This window comes from Sylvia atricapilla, chromosome 2 (genome assembly GCF_009819655.1).
Source record: "Sylvia atricapilla isolate bSylAtr1 chromosome 2, bSylAtr1.pri, whole genome shotgun sequence".
In the NCBI taxonomy this organism is placed as follows: Eukaryota; Metazoa; Chordata; class Aves; order Passeriformes; family Sylviidae; genus Sylvia; species Sylvia atricapilla.
This window is the reverse complement of record NC_089141.1, coordinates 48,644,535-48,664,094: the sequence shown is the minus strand read 5'-3', so window position 1 is coordinate 48,664,094 and position 19,560 is coordinate 48,644,535. Positions and strand designations below refer to the sequence as shown.

The following is a 19,560-nucleotide window of genomic DNA, read 5'->3' as shown; positions in this document are numbered from 1 at the left end:
GCATCAAAAAGAGGGAGAAAGTAGTACCATGACAGGCTTGATATTGCAACAAGGTGGCACAATGCATTACTGCAGCCATGTCTAAAAAATAACATATTATCATGTTACACCAATGCCGTCAACTTCCTGCCCTTGATGGCCAAGAGTTTTTATTGGGTTTTCATGGGCTGGAGATTTAGCTTATGTTCTTATATACATGTAAATTTTGCAGCTGAATGTATTGTGTCCATGCACTGGACTGTGCATTCCTGGGACAGTTTTCCTTGATTTCTTTGACCGTGCATTCCTTGCCATTGTTCATTTTTGATTCAGTTACTTTGCACCTTGCTTACCCTTTGGTCCTCAACTCATCCACCTGGGAACAGGGAAAGTGAAATACTCCCTCCTGTACTAGCCATTGCATCTTATTCAAACACCTCTGACTGAATTCTCAGCAGCCTCAGAAAAAACACCAAATGTAAATCTAATTCTCACACCTTCTACCTTTGTCTTTCAACTGGTGCTTCTCCCAGTCCTAACCTCTAAACAGAACTTCTTCTCTACATCACTGTTTAGAAATGCCATTTTATACTAGCTTTTTTAAAAAAAGATATACCAGTCTCCTACATGATGAAGTAGCCATCTCTATTTATTAGGATATTTTTACCTTTTCCACTGTGTCTCTGTTCTATTTATTTTCTTTCATTTGCCAAAATTAGACAGTAAAATTAGGCCAGAATGACATAATTTTTATTTCTCTAAGGCAACATAAAAATGTGTGTCACTCTATAAATATTAAACAAGACCAGTAACAAATAACATAGGCCTGTGAATGCAGCCCTCACAAGTTTCATGTTTGGTAACATTTATTTAAGAACATACAGTGCCATGCAAAAGAAGCAAGTTCAGCAGTTTCTGCATATACAAAGGTCTTGTTCAGTCCTTCTCATCAGGACTTGATTTAGAAGATAAAGAAATACCAGCCAAGGTGTCAATACAATTACACTTCTAAAGGTTTGCCATGAACTTCATTACTTGTTCATTCCTCAAAACTTCTAGATTCTCTGTTGTCTTCCTCTTCTCAGATATATTGTTTCCCACATACAAAAAAAAAAAAAAAAAAAAATCTTTACTGTACAGACTTCACAAGCCTCTGGACAGGTTAACCTTTAGGTCAGTGAAGGATGATGAAGAGACTGCTGTCACTGTCTGGGGCTCTGGAGAGCAGCTCTTGGAAAACTCCTTATTTGCTTTCACAAAGCAATGACTTCTGCCCACAAAAGCAGCAACTACATTGAATCTGGCTCAGTTCAAGAACAGCCAAAAGTAATTCTGGATGATGCTGACATTTTACAGCATATTCACATCCGAGCTACCACATGGTCCAACTGTGATTAGGTGTACTGGTAGATACCCTTTAAATTTTGGATTTCTGCTTAGCATGGTATTTACGTTTATGAAGTAGCCATGAAGTAGCTTATGAAAGTCCTGCAGTTTCTACTCTATTTCGATCTTCTTTAAGCAAACTACTTCTTCCTTCCTAATTTTCCCTCTGTCCTGATTCTCCCCTTTGGAGTTTTATATTGTTTCTTTAGTCCAGTCCCTCCAATGAAACAAATTTCACCAGACATTTTAAAATTAATTTTGCCTAAAAAGTTTTCATGTCTTCTATTTCAAATTCATTCTCTTTGATCTCTTTGTTCTGATCTTCAGCTCATTCAGTCACTTTTTTTTCCTAAACAAAGCACAGCTTTTTTTTTCCTTCCTTTTTTTTTCTTGTTTGTGATTTATTTCTTCTATTCAACACAGAGTTGTATAAACCTCACCAAAGTGGTATAAAAACTGAAGGTTTAATGGAATCACAGTAATTTTGACTGAACAACGCATACAGTACCACAGGGTCAGTATGAGGTTGAAGTTCAAATTCCTTATGCATTTAGTAAACTCAAACAGACCAGCATTTGCTTTACAGACAGTCCAACATGTCCACTGTGTGACTGATCAGCACATATGGAATATGGCAAACATTCTTTTCTAAGCAATTTCTTGGAATTTCTAGAAAACAGACGATCCAACTAGGCAGCCAGGCCCCACAGATCTGGGGGAGTACCAAGGTAAGAGGAAGGTAATGGCTTACCAGCAAAAAAGCAAAAGTCTGCTGAGATTAACAAGGTAAGAATTTAAAGCCCAAAAAAGCACCTCAGCTTCTTATTTGCAATTTTTGTCCGTTATTACTGCAGGTACACATGAGTACTACCTCACTACTATTTCCTAAATACTCATATAAAAAACTTTTCATCTACCCATACCTGATAAGGATATCATATTTACTAGGCATAGCATGGTAGAGCATAAAGAAGTTTCTAGAACCAAGGTGACTTAAATAGTCATTTCTGTCACAAAATTCATGTAAAGTAGCAGAAAAATGGAAAAAAAAATGAATGTTGCTTACAGATGAAAGCAAAATAATACAGTAAATGAAACTACAGCTGCAATTCCTAGTTTTTGGAAGGCTACATTCTGCTCCGAAACAAATTCTTTCAGAGGCCAACTAAGACGTGAGTTCCTGCATTGAATGTTTGGTCTGTGCAAAAGAATGACTGACATGTAAGCTTCACTGACCCAACTACATCTGTTGTAATTAGTGTCATCATTTTAGCTTGTGCTTGATTTGGACCATTAGTCTTAAATATTTTATTACATTTAAAATTATATAGAATAGTTGTACTCTGACTAAACATGAGTAGATTACTTAGCAGCCAACACCACACCTGAAAACTGCAATATTTAAATAGCATAAGCCAGTTAACTAGACTTTAAATTTGTGACAATATTTCTCCAAGGAAAAAAACTGCTCGTTTTTTGGCACTCGTATTCTAATATACCAGTCATTGTACTTTGTCACAGTCCTTTAAAAAGAATACAGAAAAAAACCTTAAAAGCCTTACAAAATACACAAAATCCTTGTTTTCATCTGTGACATGTACCCTATCTAAGGATTTCAAATATAAGTATGTGATGACAATTTAGCAGGCCTCTTGTAATATCTGGCATGGTAACCAGATATTATGCGCTTCATCCTAAAGTCAAAACCTGTAACAATTATACCATCAGAGAAGTCAAACCCAGGTCATATTTCATATCACTATAAATCACCATGTAAAAACTGCCCTCAGAACTTTTGTATATGGAGGAAGTCCAGAACAAAGCATAAAGAACAAAATCAAATTCTGCTTATTTAAAACAAGTGGAGAATAACTGCTGCTTTATGATACAATTGTTCTCAGCAAACCAGCCAGTTTCCAAATTGTATGTTTCAACACACATATTATATACAGGTAGTGTCACACTCATCATATACAAACAGCACTTTTACCTTCTGATGGTTATTATCTTGGGTACATAACACTGCAACTCACACAAATTTAGAAAAAAAAATAATAAAACCATCATCAGACCTTCTAATACTTTTATCTTCATGGTTATCAAGCTAAAAATTGGGTGGAAATTCTATTTTGCTTCCTTCCTCAGTGGTTCAAAATACTACTGATTTTGAAAACTGCTATCAATACTATCAACTTCACCACAGGGACAGGTTAGGGCACAGGTCTGCCAGTGACCACATCCTCTTGCCTAATATGATAGCTAAGGAATGTTATCTTACACTATTTGCTCTTCAGAGCTAGAGAAGGACTTCTCACCCCCAATGCTGCTAATGTTGTCTTGAGACATGCCAGGTTGTTTTCACAGAAACAGATTCAAACAGTAACTCATTCTCAGTAACGCTATTTTTTTCTACTCATGCAGCAAGAAGGATGTGAACTGTATTTTCTAGTCAGTTGTTTTCTCACCTTACAAAATGCTTTTATAAAATGTATACCAAAATAAGCATTTATTCCTTCTCCCATTCCTATATGCAGTATTGTAACTTTTAACATCTCCCTTTTTTTTTGAAAGAAAGAAAGAAAAATTTGTTGAAGTACTGAAAAAAAAAATGCAAGTCTTCCAAATCTCAATACAAATTTAGGGATGAAAAGAAAAGAAACTGATATTACTGCAGACAGATATAATTGAAGAGTATTATTATTGAAAGCTGATGCCAAGATACTTATAAAAACATCCAGCCTCCTTGAGTAACTGTGAATCTGGTAGATGAAGTGACAAACCCTGAAGCTTCTGTGCTCACCATTACTCTGTGATTTCAGAGGCATGTTAGCATCTTCGAAAAAGGATTTTTAGAATCATCCTGGCAAAAAAAAATGTAGATGAATTCCACTAATATCAATGGATTTACCTGCCTGAGAGACTGATAAGTCAAGATAAATTAGGGTGAGAATGATACATCTAAGGTTAAATAAAGGTTGACACCCAAGCGTCTGTAATGAATTTTTGTTGTCGTTGCTTTATGAAACCTGCAAAGCTACAAGGTATTTTCTTCCAACTTTTAAATCCATCTTTCCACAAAATATCACCACTTATCAAAACTCAGGATGCATAACAAAATCTGCTTTGTTAAAAGGTATGAAGGGAACCTAACCTCATCTTACGGGGTTCAGAGAAAGTCTGAGCCATTTAACAGGAGTACATCTAAGTGAGTTACTGCAAGTGTGGAAAGAGTAAATGACTAAATAAGAGCCATAAAAAAGTCGATATCCCTAAAGTTACAGATCCCATTTATTATTTCAATCTGACTCTATATTTTTAAACAGATGTAGCCAGCCAATATCTTTGTAATTAGTCTGTGGTAAACTGAATAGCAAATTTTCTCTGATGGACTCAATACCACATGCACCCATACATGTCCAAAGTGGAGGGCACAATATAACCATTTTACAGAACTCTCAGGAATCAGACAGGAGCAGAATAAATCACTCTGTGAACAAGCTGTGTACCAGGCTTCATTAGTTATAATTACCCCCAAAATATGCTCAGCAGAATGCACACGTGTCATCTGGGAGTGACACACAATAGAGTGGGCAACTTATAAACTCCTCCAAGCACAGAAAGAGTCCATAAAACAACTGGCTTGTGCATTTGGATTCATGTGATAACACCTCCTATTGCATAAGCCACCAGATGACACAGATGGGGCAAATCCAAACAAGGAACGTTTCTTTTGTATAGGCATTGGACTTCATTTGATGCCTATTCAACCAACAAGCTGAGAAAGCTGAGTATGAAACACTAGATCTTTGTCTTTTTCACTTCCAGATTGTGCTACTCTTGCTAAAAATAATAAAATGTATAGTTTTAAATACTTTGGACATAATGACTTACAGAAAAGAAACACAGTGCAACGAAACAAGACAGGATGTTAAATTTAGCATTCTTCAGCAAAAACAAACACTTATCCCCAAACTTCAACAAAAAACATTTCTAATATAATATTAACCACCATCTCTCTTTCACACCAAAAGAGGTACGTGCTGACTGAAACTGTTTGAGAACACCCATATCAGCGATCAGATCTATTATTTTCTGGAGAAAATAATATTAATTAATATTATGTTCAAGAATCAGATTACCTTTCCTTTGATGACTATTACAGAATCAACCACATTGCAATTATTGCAACATTCATCTCAACTTTCTCTGTAAACTTGTACTGTTTTTTCTTCCTCCTGTACTTTCTGTAAATCATAATTGTTTTTGTCTGAGACAGTCCTTCTATCCTCATTATTTACTTCTTTCCATCGATATAGCATAATATTCCAGGTCATCTCATTAAAAGTCTATAGTTTCTATAGTTTTCTATTATTGCCCACTGCTGTGGAGATGTGTTCTGAAAAATACTGGTATTGTTTACTTGTTTACTGTAAGAAAAACAGGCTCTAGCTCAAAGAGAAACTGTTATTTATATGCAGCTCACTGCACAGACTGATTTAATGACAAATTTAATTTTCTAGTTAAACATGATCATTTATGTCAGCATTTTAACATAAACATGGAAATTTATATTATTTGGATATTACACATGTAGGATAGCACATGTGTACACATACTGACATGACTGCACCTATGCCTGTTTACTTTTGTATTCAAGTGTATAAACACATGGAAATAGACTCACAGAAAACACAGATAGATGTACATGAACACACTCAAAAAGTGGCCTACACCTTCAGGTGGCATATTCAGTGCTGGTACTGTGTTATGTTTCTGACCTGCTGTTAGAGAACTATGTAACATCTCCACATCTGTTAGCTACTTTCAAGACAACCCAGGAAATAACTCCAAACCTCTGACTGTGGAATATATTTAAATTAGCAATATTAACCTGTAACACTGAGTTCTATGAAACCACTCTCGCCCACAAAATAGATACCCGGTTAGACAGAATGGAATCTAGCTGAAGTTCGAGACTTAGAGGGGTAACATGAACTGCCACAGAGAGAGCTGAGTATAGCCACAAGACCTAAGATCAATTAAGGTCTATTACAAATAGCATCCATTAACCTGTGATCTGTCAGATCTGTGCATCAGTAACACTGGGTGGATGTAAGCAAGGACAGAATTTGTCCCACTTGGCCCCATTTCTGTGTAGCGCAACCGAGAGGTCAGCTTTGGCATTCATGCATTCAACGCCAGCAAACTCCACAGAGTGCTCACAGGCACAGTGGCAGCAATTTCCTATTTTTAAAAGATCAGAGAAGCAAAAACCATTTGTGAATAGGAGTGCTATGGTATTATTTGAAGTCACTGCCTTCCTCTCTTTTCATTCTTTCCCCTTTATAAAGAAACAGATATTGAAACTATCCCAGCTAATAATTTCATTCTGACACTTGAGTTTAAAAGGTTAAGTTACTATCTGAAGAAAGGTAATCTGACTGCCTTTCATAGCAGCCTGCAAGCTCTGCAATCTGCATAGAGAGGGGCATTTGTCATCATTAGCTGAGCAGTGACAGCTGGCACCTAGGGTGTCCCAGATTTAAGAAGTGGCAAAGGCACTCTTTTGCTTTAAGTTGCCATCAAGTATAGCATGTTTCATAAGGGCAATATTTTCTTCTTCTTATAGAGCATGAAATAACAGCAGTGAATGCATCTGTATTCTTTTCAGCTTGGAGAACTGGCTGATATACAATTAGCAGTTGCCTTTAGACGACAAGACACCAGGTTTATTCTATGAGCAAATACCCAATTCATGTCACTTGAAAATAACTACAATTGACTTAAAATTAGGGCAGTATATTTTCCTTCAGAGATATTTCACACTGATTGATTTGTAGATTTTATTTATGGACATGACAAATAGTGAATAAAACACAGTTTTAACTAGAGGAATAGTACTGTCACTCCAAGCTAGGAGTGCCTAATTGCTTAAAACAGACAGGTTATTAGATATAGGGGAAAAAAATGGTCCTACACTGGCATTCAAGCTAATGCAGTACATTAATGCTCTGAAAGAATACCTGTTTTAATAGTAGCTTTAGAAACCTGAAGTATATTCTCATAATGTATTTTATGGCTAAATTTGATGCAATATTTGTTTTTCAAAACAGTTCCATGAAATTTTGCAAATGTATTCATATATAAGTGTGTATTTAATAAATGGAATGGGTTAGAAGTCTGTGGAAAAAGTTGTTTTCATGCCACCATCAATAATTCAATCTATGAAAGACTGAATAAATGGTTTATAAACATTAAGAGATTCTGACTCGGTTGTTTTTACAAAAACAAAATACAAAACTAAAAATTAATATACCTTGACATGAAACAAACAAACAAAACCCCCAGCAAAACAACCAACTGGCAAAAAATAAAACCCCAAAAAATTTAAAATGCAAACATGAAAAAAACCTCATTTCTACACAGTCTCTCAAGTTTGGAAACATAATCCATAATGCTAGATTTTGCATTATTATGTAAAATAGTTTTTCACAAATAAAACTAATTTTTGTGTTAATGTAAAATCTATGCAAATACATGCAGTCATTTATCAGGGAAGCTGACAAGCATTCCATATTGGAGAGGGAAAATGAAACTGCCTCAAGAATAGAGGCAATTAATTATTTCTGTATTTTCTCTTCCTCTGTCTTGAGGCACAGAAGTTATCCATCCAGTTAAAACAGCAAATGAAATAAAGAGATTTTTTTTTTATTTAAACACATATGGCTTTTGCCTGCAATACTGATCACCACAAGGTCTACAGATGCCCGTGGCAAAATTGTACACTGGCAGATGCACACAAGGGAAAACTGTGTTAATGCAGCGTGGTGAACAAAACAAATGAAGAACTGAATTTCGGGGGGTGGGGATAGAGAGGACTTTTTTTACCATGTTGAGATCCAGGTTGCCTACAAAGAAAGGGTGGATTAGGTTGGCCATAGATTTAGCTTTAAAACTTTCTTCTCATCCCCTATGTCAAAAATCGAATATACATACAGAAGAAAACACCCATGTAGATCCATGCAGTTTTCCAATGTACAAATTATAAATCATGGGCTTGCCAAGATAAATGGTTATGTTATTTAATCTTTACAATTAAGGACTAATAATACATAATGAATGTACTCACAGAATATAATGAGAAAACTGTTGTCCAACATACTTGCCGTCATTTAAAGAAGCAATGTCTTGAAGTGTAGTTGAAAACGGCAAGCACTATGGCACAGCCTAGCATATGCCATATACTCGTCTGTGCTTCAGAGGGCTAGTAACAATTCTGCACTTTTTAATTGTTCCTTTTGATAAGGTTAAAAAAATGAAGGGAAAATTGAAGCCAGTTTATTCCTGGAAGTAATTTTTGTAAGAAAACAAGAAAAAGAAACGGTAAAATATTTACTGAAAAGAAGACAGAATCATGTTGATCACAGTAACTTCTCTCTTAGAAGGCCTGCATACACTGCATAACCCCATTAAAATCACTATTGACCTTAAAAAACAGTAAAACCCCATAATTTTTCTCCTGAAAGTTTCCCTTAGTTTTACAATATAATTATTTTGCATCAACTAAAACAGTAATTAAATAAAATTCATACATGTGAAGCCATAAAGATATCTCCTTTGCCTCATCTAAAACTAAGGGGTCTTAAGAGACAAGTGTCACTACCCTAACACATACACTGTAAATTTTTATCTCCTTTTCAATGGCACTAATATATTACAAATGATAACTGTCTAAAAGGAAAGATCTATTCCAACCCTTAAGAAAAATGGATAGTAATTTTCGTTTCAGATAAACAGATATTTCCACAAGCTAATATTTCTCTTTCAACAATTTGATTGGATATTTATGAAATTACAAGATTACATGCTATTTATATAGCCTTTCTCATTTCAAGGACACCAGCACCATGCCACAAAGGATCTCCTTCTTTATATTCTGTCCTAGAGCTGGCCTAAAAACTGGCAGGAAAAAGTAGGTGATGTAAGTTAAATTTTCAAATTCAAGTAAGAGGGCAACAGGAGCCTTAATAAGAAGCTCAAATTTCCCCTAGATAAAATACTGCGATCTGCAGTGACAGTATTCCACCAGTAAAAAAATAGAAGTTCAGAGTGATGGTGGGAAAATACTTTAAAGGCCAAAAGATCTCAGCATCATGTTTTTCCTGGGAAGATCTCACCTCTTCTTTCTTAAATAATTAGTTGGTTGACATGTTTCTATTATAGTTATAGTTAGGATATTTTTAGGAACAATAAGTATTCTTAGCGAGTAGGTTGCTTATATCTAAGACCGCTAAAAGACTCTGTAGCTTTTGGGAGTTTAGAAATAGTCCTGAATATGTTAAAGTAAATTAAAAAATATAGTTTTAATGGAAATTCTGAAAGCATAATCTTTCGTTTGTTCCTCTGAATAACCTCACCCTCCTCAGAAGGGTTTTACTGGGGGGACAATTTTGCAAGAGCATGTTATTAAAATATGGACAAAACAGCAATGTCCTTTCTCAAGAAGCTATTTTAACACTATGGCTAAAGCACAATGAAATTAATAGGGAAGTGCTGCTTGACAGAAGTGTAGATATTTGAGCCAAAAATATATTTCCTCACCAACACATGCATTTGATACATCAGATATTTTAGAGGCTCACTGTATCTCATCCTCTCCAAATGTTAACCTCCAAGTGTTTTGGCCCTGATCCTGCCCATGATGTCACGGGTGCTTTTAGGCTCTCAATGAAGTGCATGGCCAGTTATTTTCAGGATCAGGGCCTTCATAAGGTTCAATGAAACGTATTAATCACTTACGACTAACTCACTCAACTCCTCCCTTCACCATTATTTGGAAAGAAAATATCGGAGAGCTATACACTACATTAAAACTAGAAGTCTACATTGAAATATGTTAGGTATGTCCTTTCGCAGCTAAATCAAGACTAAATGAATTACACCAGTAATTTACCATACTCATGTAATTGTAAAGAGAGAGGACAAAGTTTCATTTTGAGTTGGAGGGACATAAGATGTCCAAAATATTGGCAGCATGAAAATTAGCAATAAACACATATTATGATCAAATGTATTAAAAATAAAAAAAAAGGTGCTTACTTATAATTTCCTATTGGCCAGTGTTCAAAGGTGTTAAGTAACGTCTTCTGCTAATTTCAGCATCTTCAGCAGCTACTGATGGGATGATGCACTTTTACGGAAAAGCACCAGCCACAAAAATAAGTATGTTCAAGACACAGCAACCTCCCATTTTGACTGGACCAAGAAGATGCTGAGTTACTCCTAAGACACAGCATACCGTGCAATGCCAGAATTTATATAATGATGAATTTCAAATGCTCCCATACTTCAATTTCAACGTACATTTTCTATCACTCTAGTCCTCTCTTGTATTCCGGGGCTAAAGTTACTGAGGGGAAAGATTAGTTTAGACGTGAAGTCTTCAGAAGCCGTTCATCCAACACATACAGCTTTATTTTCAAGGGCAACATTCAATATTTTCAGTCACTTAATCATAACCAGCAATAGAGAGTAACGAGAGTTCTGCAGTGTTGGATGACCCACTACAGATGTAGTAGATTAAAAGACGCTAATCCCCACTGATTCCACACTCCTCTAGCAGTTCAGCAAAAAAAAGAACATTCTCCAAGCCAGAGAGCTTAAAAAAAAAAAAATCCAATGCTGGACTACTTAAATAAAGTGCTGTACTATAAGGAATGTCTGGATTTGAAGAAGCTGATGGATAAGTGAACCAAATGAATAATTCAATGCATCTTTTTCCTGCTTACATGTTTCTGCAGTTCTAGCCAAAATCACAGTTGTGCAAGCTCCGTGTTTATTTTTGAGACATAACATTTTAGAGAAAACAAATCAATTACTGTTTTTTCCCTTAACAGATTGTAGATTAGAGGAATTTAAAGCATTAACAGTTCATCCATAAGACCTAGGATGACCAAGTCCAACAGTAATGCAAACTCTCTTCATGTTTTTCTTTAATTTTTAATAGGAAGCAAATACATACACATTGTTTAACACTAATGAATGGCAACTGTATACCATAAAGAGAACTATGTCATAATTTCTCAAAAGAAAAAAGCAAAAAACCATTTGTAGGAAACCGTTCACAACAGAGGAATAATGCTTATGAACCAAAACATGCAGAACTTGATAGCCACAAATTTTAGAAATGAAGTGTATAAATTTATTAAAATTGCAATTTTGCAAACATTAGATCAACTTAGATTTGAACTTTTCATTTGTTACTAAATTTGAAAGTGGAAGCAAAAAGTAAACTACAAAATAAGAATACCGAAATCTGAAGGTACCGTCAACTTCTATCACAAAAAAAAAAGATGCTGCTTATTTTATAAAATGTGACACACAGAGCAAACCCAGCACAAATATCTGTCTTTAGGTTTTTTACTTGAATAAAAAAAAAGTGAATTTATTGTTGCTGGCAGGATGATATGGATGAAATAACCAGGAAGAGTGAGGGGGGAAGGGGAGAAAGAGGAGCCAAGAAATCAGATACATTCAATGAGCCTTCAAACTCACTTCAGCAGTCAGGATAAATAATTTAATCAACTCAGCTTCATTTTTTTACTTCCTACCTCCCTAGTGCAATTGGCAGATATTAAAAAATAAAACTTTAAAATTCATGAGCAGTTGTGTGTGGAAGAACTATCGCTATATAATAAGAAATATAAAGTGATATCCATGCAAGCCCTTTGTGTAGCTATGCATCTGCATGTGCATTTTAACTCACACTTTTCACCATATGAAAAAGAAATTATTGGTTAAATTTATATGTATGGAAACTTTTTTTTTGTTTGCTTGTTCAAAATTGCAATTTGGGGACGTAGGCTAATACAAAGACTTTCAACACCATTTGGCTTTTTGGCTAACATGAGCACTACATGTCAAGGCAATGTAGTTTGGAAGATTTGAAATAACAAGCAGAGCTCAACAAATACTGTTATAGTACCCTCTAATTAGGGGAAATACCTGGAAAACAGCAATTTGGTAAAAGTCACCAATATCATATGGTACCATTATCATGACAAATTATCAATCATCATTTTAATGAGGTGACTTTAATCCCAATTTTCCAAAACAACTTAATACTCAATAAACCCAGTAGAAATAAAATTCACTGCCGAAAAAGTGTTCTTTTAGTAGTTTGCCAAGGACGCATTAAAAACTAAAGAGAAAAAATTAACTGCAGCAAGTGGTCAGAAGCCTCGAAAAATATTTATATTTTTATATCATATGTAGTCATATAGATAATAATTTTTGACATCTAACCCAAACTGACTTCTTGTCATATTAAACGATTCGGTCACTCGAACAGTTACATTTCAGCGATGTCTATGATGCCTAAATGTACAATTTTTAAAACTATTAAATGTCTGGTGTGAAACAAAATGATGAAGTGGAGTTAATAGCGATCTTCAATGTTAAACATCACCCAGTCAAGCCTAAATCTAGTATTTCTCACAGCCACCGAGATACAATAAATACGTATAGCCCGCATTACTCGATATCGTAGCTTAATCTTAGCATTACACATTGAAAACTCTGCTTTAGTATCTGAGACGTAATTTTTGTTTAAAATAATTCTGGCACGTTACGAATGTTGCGACTTCTGACAGCTTAAAGCTACGACCTTTCCATTTTGCCTTTGGCAACTGGAATTGCCAAGCTAAAGCCCAGGGGGCAAAAATAAGCAAAACCTGGCCCAGAACATCCTCATCGCTAACGTGCAGCTCTGAGGCTCCTGCGTCTCTGGGAAGTCGAGGGCTGCCCCCACCGCAGGAAAGGGCTGTTCCCTCGGCGGAAAGGGAGGAAGGGACAACCTTTTGTCCGCCCGCTGTAACTTTCGGTTTTACCCGGCGCTGGTCTGTGACCCTGCGAGAAAGGGGCTCTTTGACATTTCCATCCCAAAGCAGCCGCCCCCGACACGGCAGCGCCGGCGGTTTCGAGCCGGACGGCTCCGGAGCAGCGGCCGCCGCCCGGACTGGGCGGGAACCGGGGCCGGACGCGGCTGCCGCGGGCCTTCCCCGCACCAGTCGGTCCCCGGGACCCGCCCGCCGGACTCGGTCCCAAGTGGACCGCTTTTCCTTCCTGTGCACGGCCAGCCGTGCCCTGCTGCGGCCAACGCCGCCCCGGGTCTGAGGGCACGGCGCGACCGGCAGCGCCCCCGGCCCGGAGGGGAGGGCTGGGTCGTGCCGGGCCCCATCCTGGGGCAGTGGGGCGGGATGTGCCGGGCCGGAGAGGTGCCTCCGCCTCCTCAGCCGCCGCCCGGGCCGGTGGCGGTGCCGCCGAGGCGGCTGTGCAGTGCGCCGGCCCCCGCGGAAGGGGGAAGGGGGAAGAGGGCCGACCTTCGCCCCCGCCGCCGAGCAGGTTGCCCGCGCAGCCGCCGGTGGGAGCGGCGGGGAGGCGCCCGCCTGTCCCCTCGGAGCCAGCCCGAACTCCTGGCAGCGCCTGCTCCGGGAAGGCTGGGGCAGCCGGAGCCCGCAGCGCCGCGGCCGCGCACGCCACCGCCCCGCGGGGCAGGAGACAGGGAGGGAGGGAGGCGGCAGCCCCGGGCCCGGCGCAGGGACGGCGGCAGCGCTCCTCGGCGGCCGCTCCGCAGGCTCCGGGGCCGGGCGCTCCGTGCCCTCCGCGGCCGGGGGGAGGCACGCGTGTCCCGGCCGGGAAACTAAGCGGAGGAGGGAGAAGGCCCGCGAGGAAACGGCCTCTTCTCCGCCCCAAACAGCCAGAAAGCGCTCGCCCTTCTCCCGGCGGCCGAGGGCTGCGGCCGAGAAGAGGTAAGCTGCTTTGGGACGACCTGTCACCTGCAGCTTTTCAGCGACAGCCCCAACCCTGCTCAGCTCATGAGCAGGAAGGGATTCCTGTCGGCTTCCTCCTCGGGGGCGGCAGGGGAACACCCTTATAATCGCTAGACCGAGGGAGCCAAGCTCATAGTCACAAATTGTCCGCTATGTGCAATAAAGTTGGTCGCATTCGTAGGCTGAACAAATGTCGTGAAATGTTCTTTGTGGTGTGACTTCTCCTCAGCGCCCGATGTGCCCGTGACAGTTACTCTAGGAAAAGGTAATCGGTCAGTAGTCTAAAGATTCCGAGCAATCAAAAGCTTTGGGTGGGTGGTTTTTGTTTTTTTTTGGTGTTTTTTTTTTTTTTTTTTTTTTTTTTTTTTTAACAAATATATATAATTTAGAGCTCTCTTGAAGCAAAGCTCAGTAAATGCTGTGAAGCAGAAGAGTTTACCACTCCAGCGTATTTGCAAATAAAGGTCCCGATTACCAACACTTTAAGTACCGAAGGCGAAATTTGCTAATTACACATCACACAGGCGAAACCCCAAACTGTCAGACAAGCAAGCCAGCATGTTTGCAGTCGCTAGCGTGCCTCCCGTGTGCACATTTACTAAGCGCAGCTTGCTAGCACAGCTAGCTGTACGATAAATCCTCCAGGTTTGAAATTAATAGGTACTTAAAGTACGTCTCGAAAAGCAGCCGAACATCCACTCCTCACAACATATTGGAGCACAATACAGAATATAAAAACGACGCTAAGAATTGGCAAAGGAGATTTACCGTCTGTATCTGCTACTTGATTTTTTAGAAGGAACGTGGAAAAAAAAACCTGACAGATATGTTTAGCAATTGATTCTCCCTTCATAAGGTACAAATACAAAAAGCAAGGCAGAAACAATGCTGAAATGCATTAAACCTCAAAATCGATTAGAGACCGTCAGAAGATCCTTTAAAACAATACAAATCGTGGACTTCTGAGCGATATATTATTCCAAAGAACACTAAATTTGCCGTGAATCCTCTGCCTTGTTCACTGGCCGGTTCACGAGAGAAAAAAAAAAAAAAATCCAAACCTACTTCTCGCTTGCAGTTACAGACAACTATCAGGAGGAAAAGGACAGCGTGATGTGCCGCCGAGTGGGGGTTAATGAATTTACGCCTGTGCTCCTGCCGGAGCGAGCCCGGTCTGTGGCTCCCTAGTTGATGGATGCCCATTAATACACCTGCATTCACGTCCCGGCCATGAAGAGGCACGCAGGGATTCAGTACGGAGCGGCACAGTTCGGCCAAGTCCTCTCGAAACGTCAATACCCTTCAAGTTACACCCAAAGGAGAACGATTTCTCTTGATTTCGAGGAGGTATTCTCTCATTTCTCTCGTGAGTGCAGAGGACCGGGGCGGTTTTTCAGCCAGTAACCTTCTACCTTTCTATAAGTGCCTGCGTGTGCGTGTGTGTGTGCGTGTGGCTGTGTATACGTATCTATCTCCTAGAGAGGGATTAATTAGCCGGGTTTGAGCTGAAAGAGGCTGCAGTGACGAGCCCAGTGGCGATTGGCCGCCCGCCTGCCTGGCCCTGCCTTTATAATTTCCACACGAGTGCATCTGGGCTCTTATACAAACCAACAGCCAGCTTCTTCTGACACACACACACGGCACTTTTTTCCACCATCTGATTAACCGCCCTGCATACACACGGTGATTACTACGGGAAAACATAAATAAATACGAAGAGGTTTTATTATTTTGACTACTGGAACCCTCGCTGTGTCTCAGTGCAACTTTTGTTTTTTCTTGCTGCTGGGAAAGGTGCTGCTCTCGATGCTTTCCTCTCACTCACGGACCCTTTAAAAAAAGGGGAAGGAAAAATATCGCCCCCTCCAGTCCCCCGCCCGCTCCCCCCTCCCTTTCCCCCCCCCACCCCCCACCCCCCCCGCCACACACACTTCAAGACGGCTGATCTAAAAAAGCAGGAAGAGAGCATCTGAGGAGCAGCAGCCCCGGCGCATTTTGAAAAACATTTGTTACATTTCAGAGTGCGGCAGCCTGTTTCTCCTCTGAAGTTGGCTCCAGCCTTAGCAGCCGCATTGGATCCCACAGCCTATTGCGAGACTCCGGTATACAATCCGGATCTCTGCCCCAACATGATCGCGGCCCAGGCCAAGCTGGTGTATCATTTGAATAAATACTACAATGAGAAATGCCAAGCCAGGAAAGCTGCGATCGCCAAAACGATCCGAGAAGTCTGCAAAGTGGTGTCGGACGTGCTGAAGGAGGTGGAGGTGCAGGAGCCTCGCTTCATCAGTTCCTTGAACGAGATGGACAATCGCTACGAGGGGCTGGAAGTCATCTCCCCCACGGAATTCGAAGTCGTGCTGTATCTGAACCAAATGGGGGTTTTCAACTTCGTGGACGACGGCTCCTTGCCGGGCTGCGCTGTGTTAAAGTTAAGCGACGGGCGCAAGAGGAGCATGTCCCTCTGGGTGGAGTTCATCACGGCGTCTGGCTACCTCTCCGCTCGCAAAATCCGGTCCAGATTCCAGACTCTGGTGGCTCAAGCCGTGGATAAGTGCAGTTACAGAGACGTGGTAAAGATGGTGGCGGACACCAGCGAAGTGAAGCTGAGGATCAGGGATCGGTACGTCGTGCAGATCACTCCAGCGTTCAAGTGCACGGGGATCTGGCCGCGGAGCGCTGCGCACTGGCCGCTTCCCCACATCCCCTGGCCGGGACCCAACCGGGTGGCGGAGGTCAAGGCGGAAGGCTTCAACCTCTTGTCCAAGGAGTGCCACTCTCTGGCCGGCAAGCAGAGCTCGGCCGAGAGCGATGCCTGGGTGCTGCAGTTCGCGGAAGCTGAGAACAGACTGCAGATGGGCGGCTGCAGGAAGAAATGCCTCTCCATCCTCAAAACCTTACGGGACCGTCACCTAGAGCTGCCGGGCCAGCCCCTGAATAATTATCACATGAAGACTCTGGTTTCCTACGAATGCGAAAAGCATCCCCGCGAATCGGACTGGGACGAGTCGTGCCTGGGGGACCGGCTCAACGGGATTTTACTGCAGCTCATCTCGTGCCTCCAGTGCAGGAGGTGCCCGCACTACTTCTTGCCCAACTTAGACCTCTTTCAGGGCAAACCTCACTCGGCCCTGGAAAACGCGGCCAAACAAACGTGGCGACTGGCTAGGGAAATACTTACCAACCCGAAAAGTTTGGAGAAACTTTAGAGGGCAACTATAAAATCGGCCTGACCGATAAATCTGCTAATTTCCCGATGAAATTTAAGATGCCTGTTTGAAAAGTCATATTTCCACTTGACAATGCAAATATTATTTTCTTTTAAAAAGGAATATAGCTTAGGCTCTTCACAAAGAAAAGCAGATGAGAACAGCAAGCATCGTTCCTCTTCGTCACAGTTTTGCAGCTCCCCGTGGGGAAAAACACAAAAAAAGAAAAAAAAAAAAAAAGAAAAAAAACCAAAAAGAAAAAAGAAAAAAAAAAAGAAGAAGAAAGAAAAAAAGGAAAGTGTGCTACTTGGAAAGGAAAATTTGCGGTAATTTGATTGTGACCATTCTGCCTAAAAACGGTACCAACGGATTATAACGAAACCCGGTATTTTTATGTAAACCTTCTGTGAGTAAAAGCTGTTTGGATATGCCACCTGAACAAACCCTAATGTACCTTTTAATTTGTATCAAATATTGTGATCTCACATTGTCTTTGAAATTGTGGATGTTGGTGTTTTGTGATTTGGTGAACAGAAGTTAAATTGCCATTTTGGATACTTCAAGGACATTTTCTGCTAAAAAGAAGATACCATTTAAAAAGGTAGATTTTATCACGGTACTTTTGTTAATTGTCTTTTGAAGTGTCTGAACTTAACAAGTTTACATTTTTCGTTTCATATATATTGCTTGTTCTATTTCTAACATTCCATAAATATACTTGAAATGTTATTTAAATATATTCAAAAGAAATTTGGATTCTGCTTATATAATAACGCTTGAATATTGGAATTATATATTTGAAAATGCACTTGAAATACACTGGATAATTACTTTTTGTGATTTAGATTTTAATTTCTGTTGCTGATTTATTTAATTACAAGCTAATAAATGAAGTAAAATGCATATGGGTAAGTGTTTCAATATCGGATCAAGTTTTCCACTTGAAAAACCAGAGGCAGCTATGTTTTATGTATTTTGCCTTTCTGTGGACAGTTGCTTAAATCCTGCAATGCAGAAAACTTAAGGGCAGACTCCTGACTTTCATTTTTTATAGTTTTGTAGAATAGGGAAATATTGGTTGTGCAAACACATTGGAATTGAGCTCCAGATCACCATCAGCAACTGACAGACACCAGCGTACCTATTAATACAGTTACACTTTTTCAGTCGTCAAGAAAGCAGTCTGTTTTAAAGGGTTTATTATACGGTGCTGTTGTGTTTCTGCTGGCTTTTGAACAAAGCTGAGGAAACACAACGTATCTGTGAAGCAGTGTTTTGAATAAGCAGCGATCCTGGCAAAACTGGCAATTTGGTGCAGGTACTAATAAAGCAGAAAATAAAATTTATAGGTGAGAGCCAGCAGCAATAAAGTGAACAACAATATTACTTCTGACCTACAAATCCGTTACGAATGTGATAAGATTGCCAGTTGCACTCCCAGAAATCAAGACCCTGAGCTCCCAGAGCATTCGGAGGCAATAACATGTGCGTGCTTACAAAACTGCGCGCAATCCAAAGCCTGTCTGTAGCACACTGCCTGGTCCCTCTCAGGACGCATTTCTCTAAAATGGTTTTTAAATCATAACGCAAATTAACAACGCGGATTTTGATTAGGGTCCTAACAGTCAACAAGTGCTGAAAGAGGCCGATTGCCTGTGTGACACCCACTAGCAACTATTTCCAGAGGGTGCACTTCAGGGAAACTGTTATGCCTAGAGATTCTGACAGAAACTTTTTACCCCAGCACTGCGAAGGAAGTTCAGAGTTCGACAGATTATTCGCCAAAGAGAAATCACTTCATTGCAAGCATATTCAGACGAGGAGCTTTCTTGGAAATTATTTATAATATTCCTGCATGAAAAAAACCCCAAACCCCAAGGTCTTTGTAAAAGCACCTCCCCTATTTCCTCTCTTCCTACACTTTCCAGAGCAATAGCAAAGAAATAAAGCAAGAGCGATAAGAATAAAAAGAGAGGCAGGCGAGAGGAGCGCCCTGTTAAGACACGTCCCTTCCGTCTGCCCCCTCCTCCCCCGCGTGGCATTCCCCGCGCCGTTCCCTCGGGGAGAAAGCCACGCAAAGGTTTCCGCTCAAGTCACGCAGCCCTGCTCTGTTGCGGCTGGGCTGGAGGTTTTCACGGAAGGGAGGGGGAAGGGGG

The 19,560-nt window shown here is 40.3% G+C and overlaps 2 protein-coding genes across 2 annotated transcripts in view; one reads left to right on the top strand and one right to left on the bottom strand.

The window, feature by feature from the left end:
- NBEA (neurobeachin) overlaps positions 1-19,560 on the bottom strand; it is a 456,143-nt gene that overhangs the window by 127,775 nt on the left and 308,808 nt on the right. The gene's annotated exons all lie outside the window — the stretch shown is intronic.
- On the top strand, positions 16,128-17,618 carry MAB21L1 (mab-21 like 1). Its single transcript, XM_066313168.1, has one exon. The coding sequence runs from the start codon at positions 16,325-16,327 to the stop codon at positions 17,402-17,404; it is 1,080 nt and encodes a 359-aa protein (XP_066169265.1). The 5' UTR covers positions 16,128-16,324; the 3' UTR covers positions 17,405-17,618.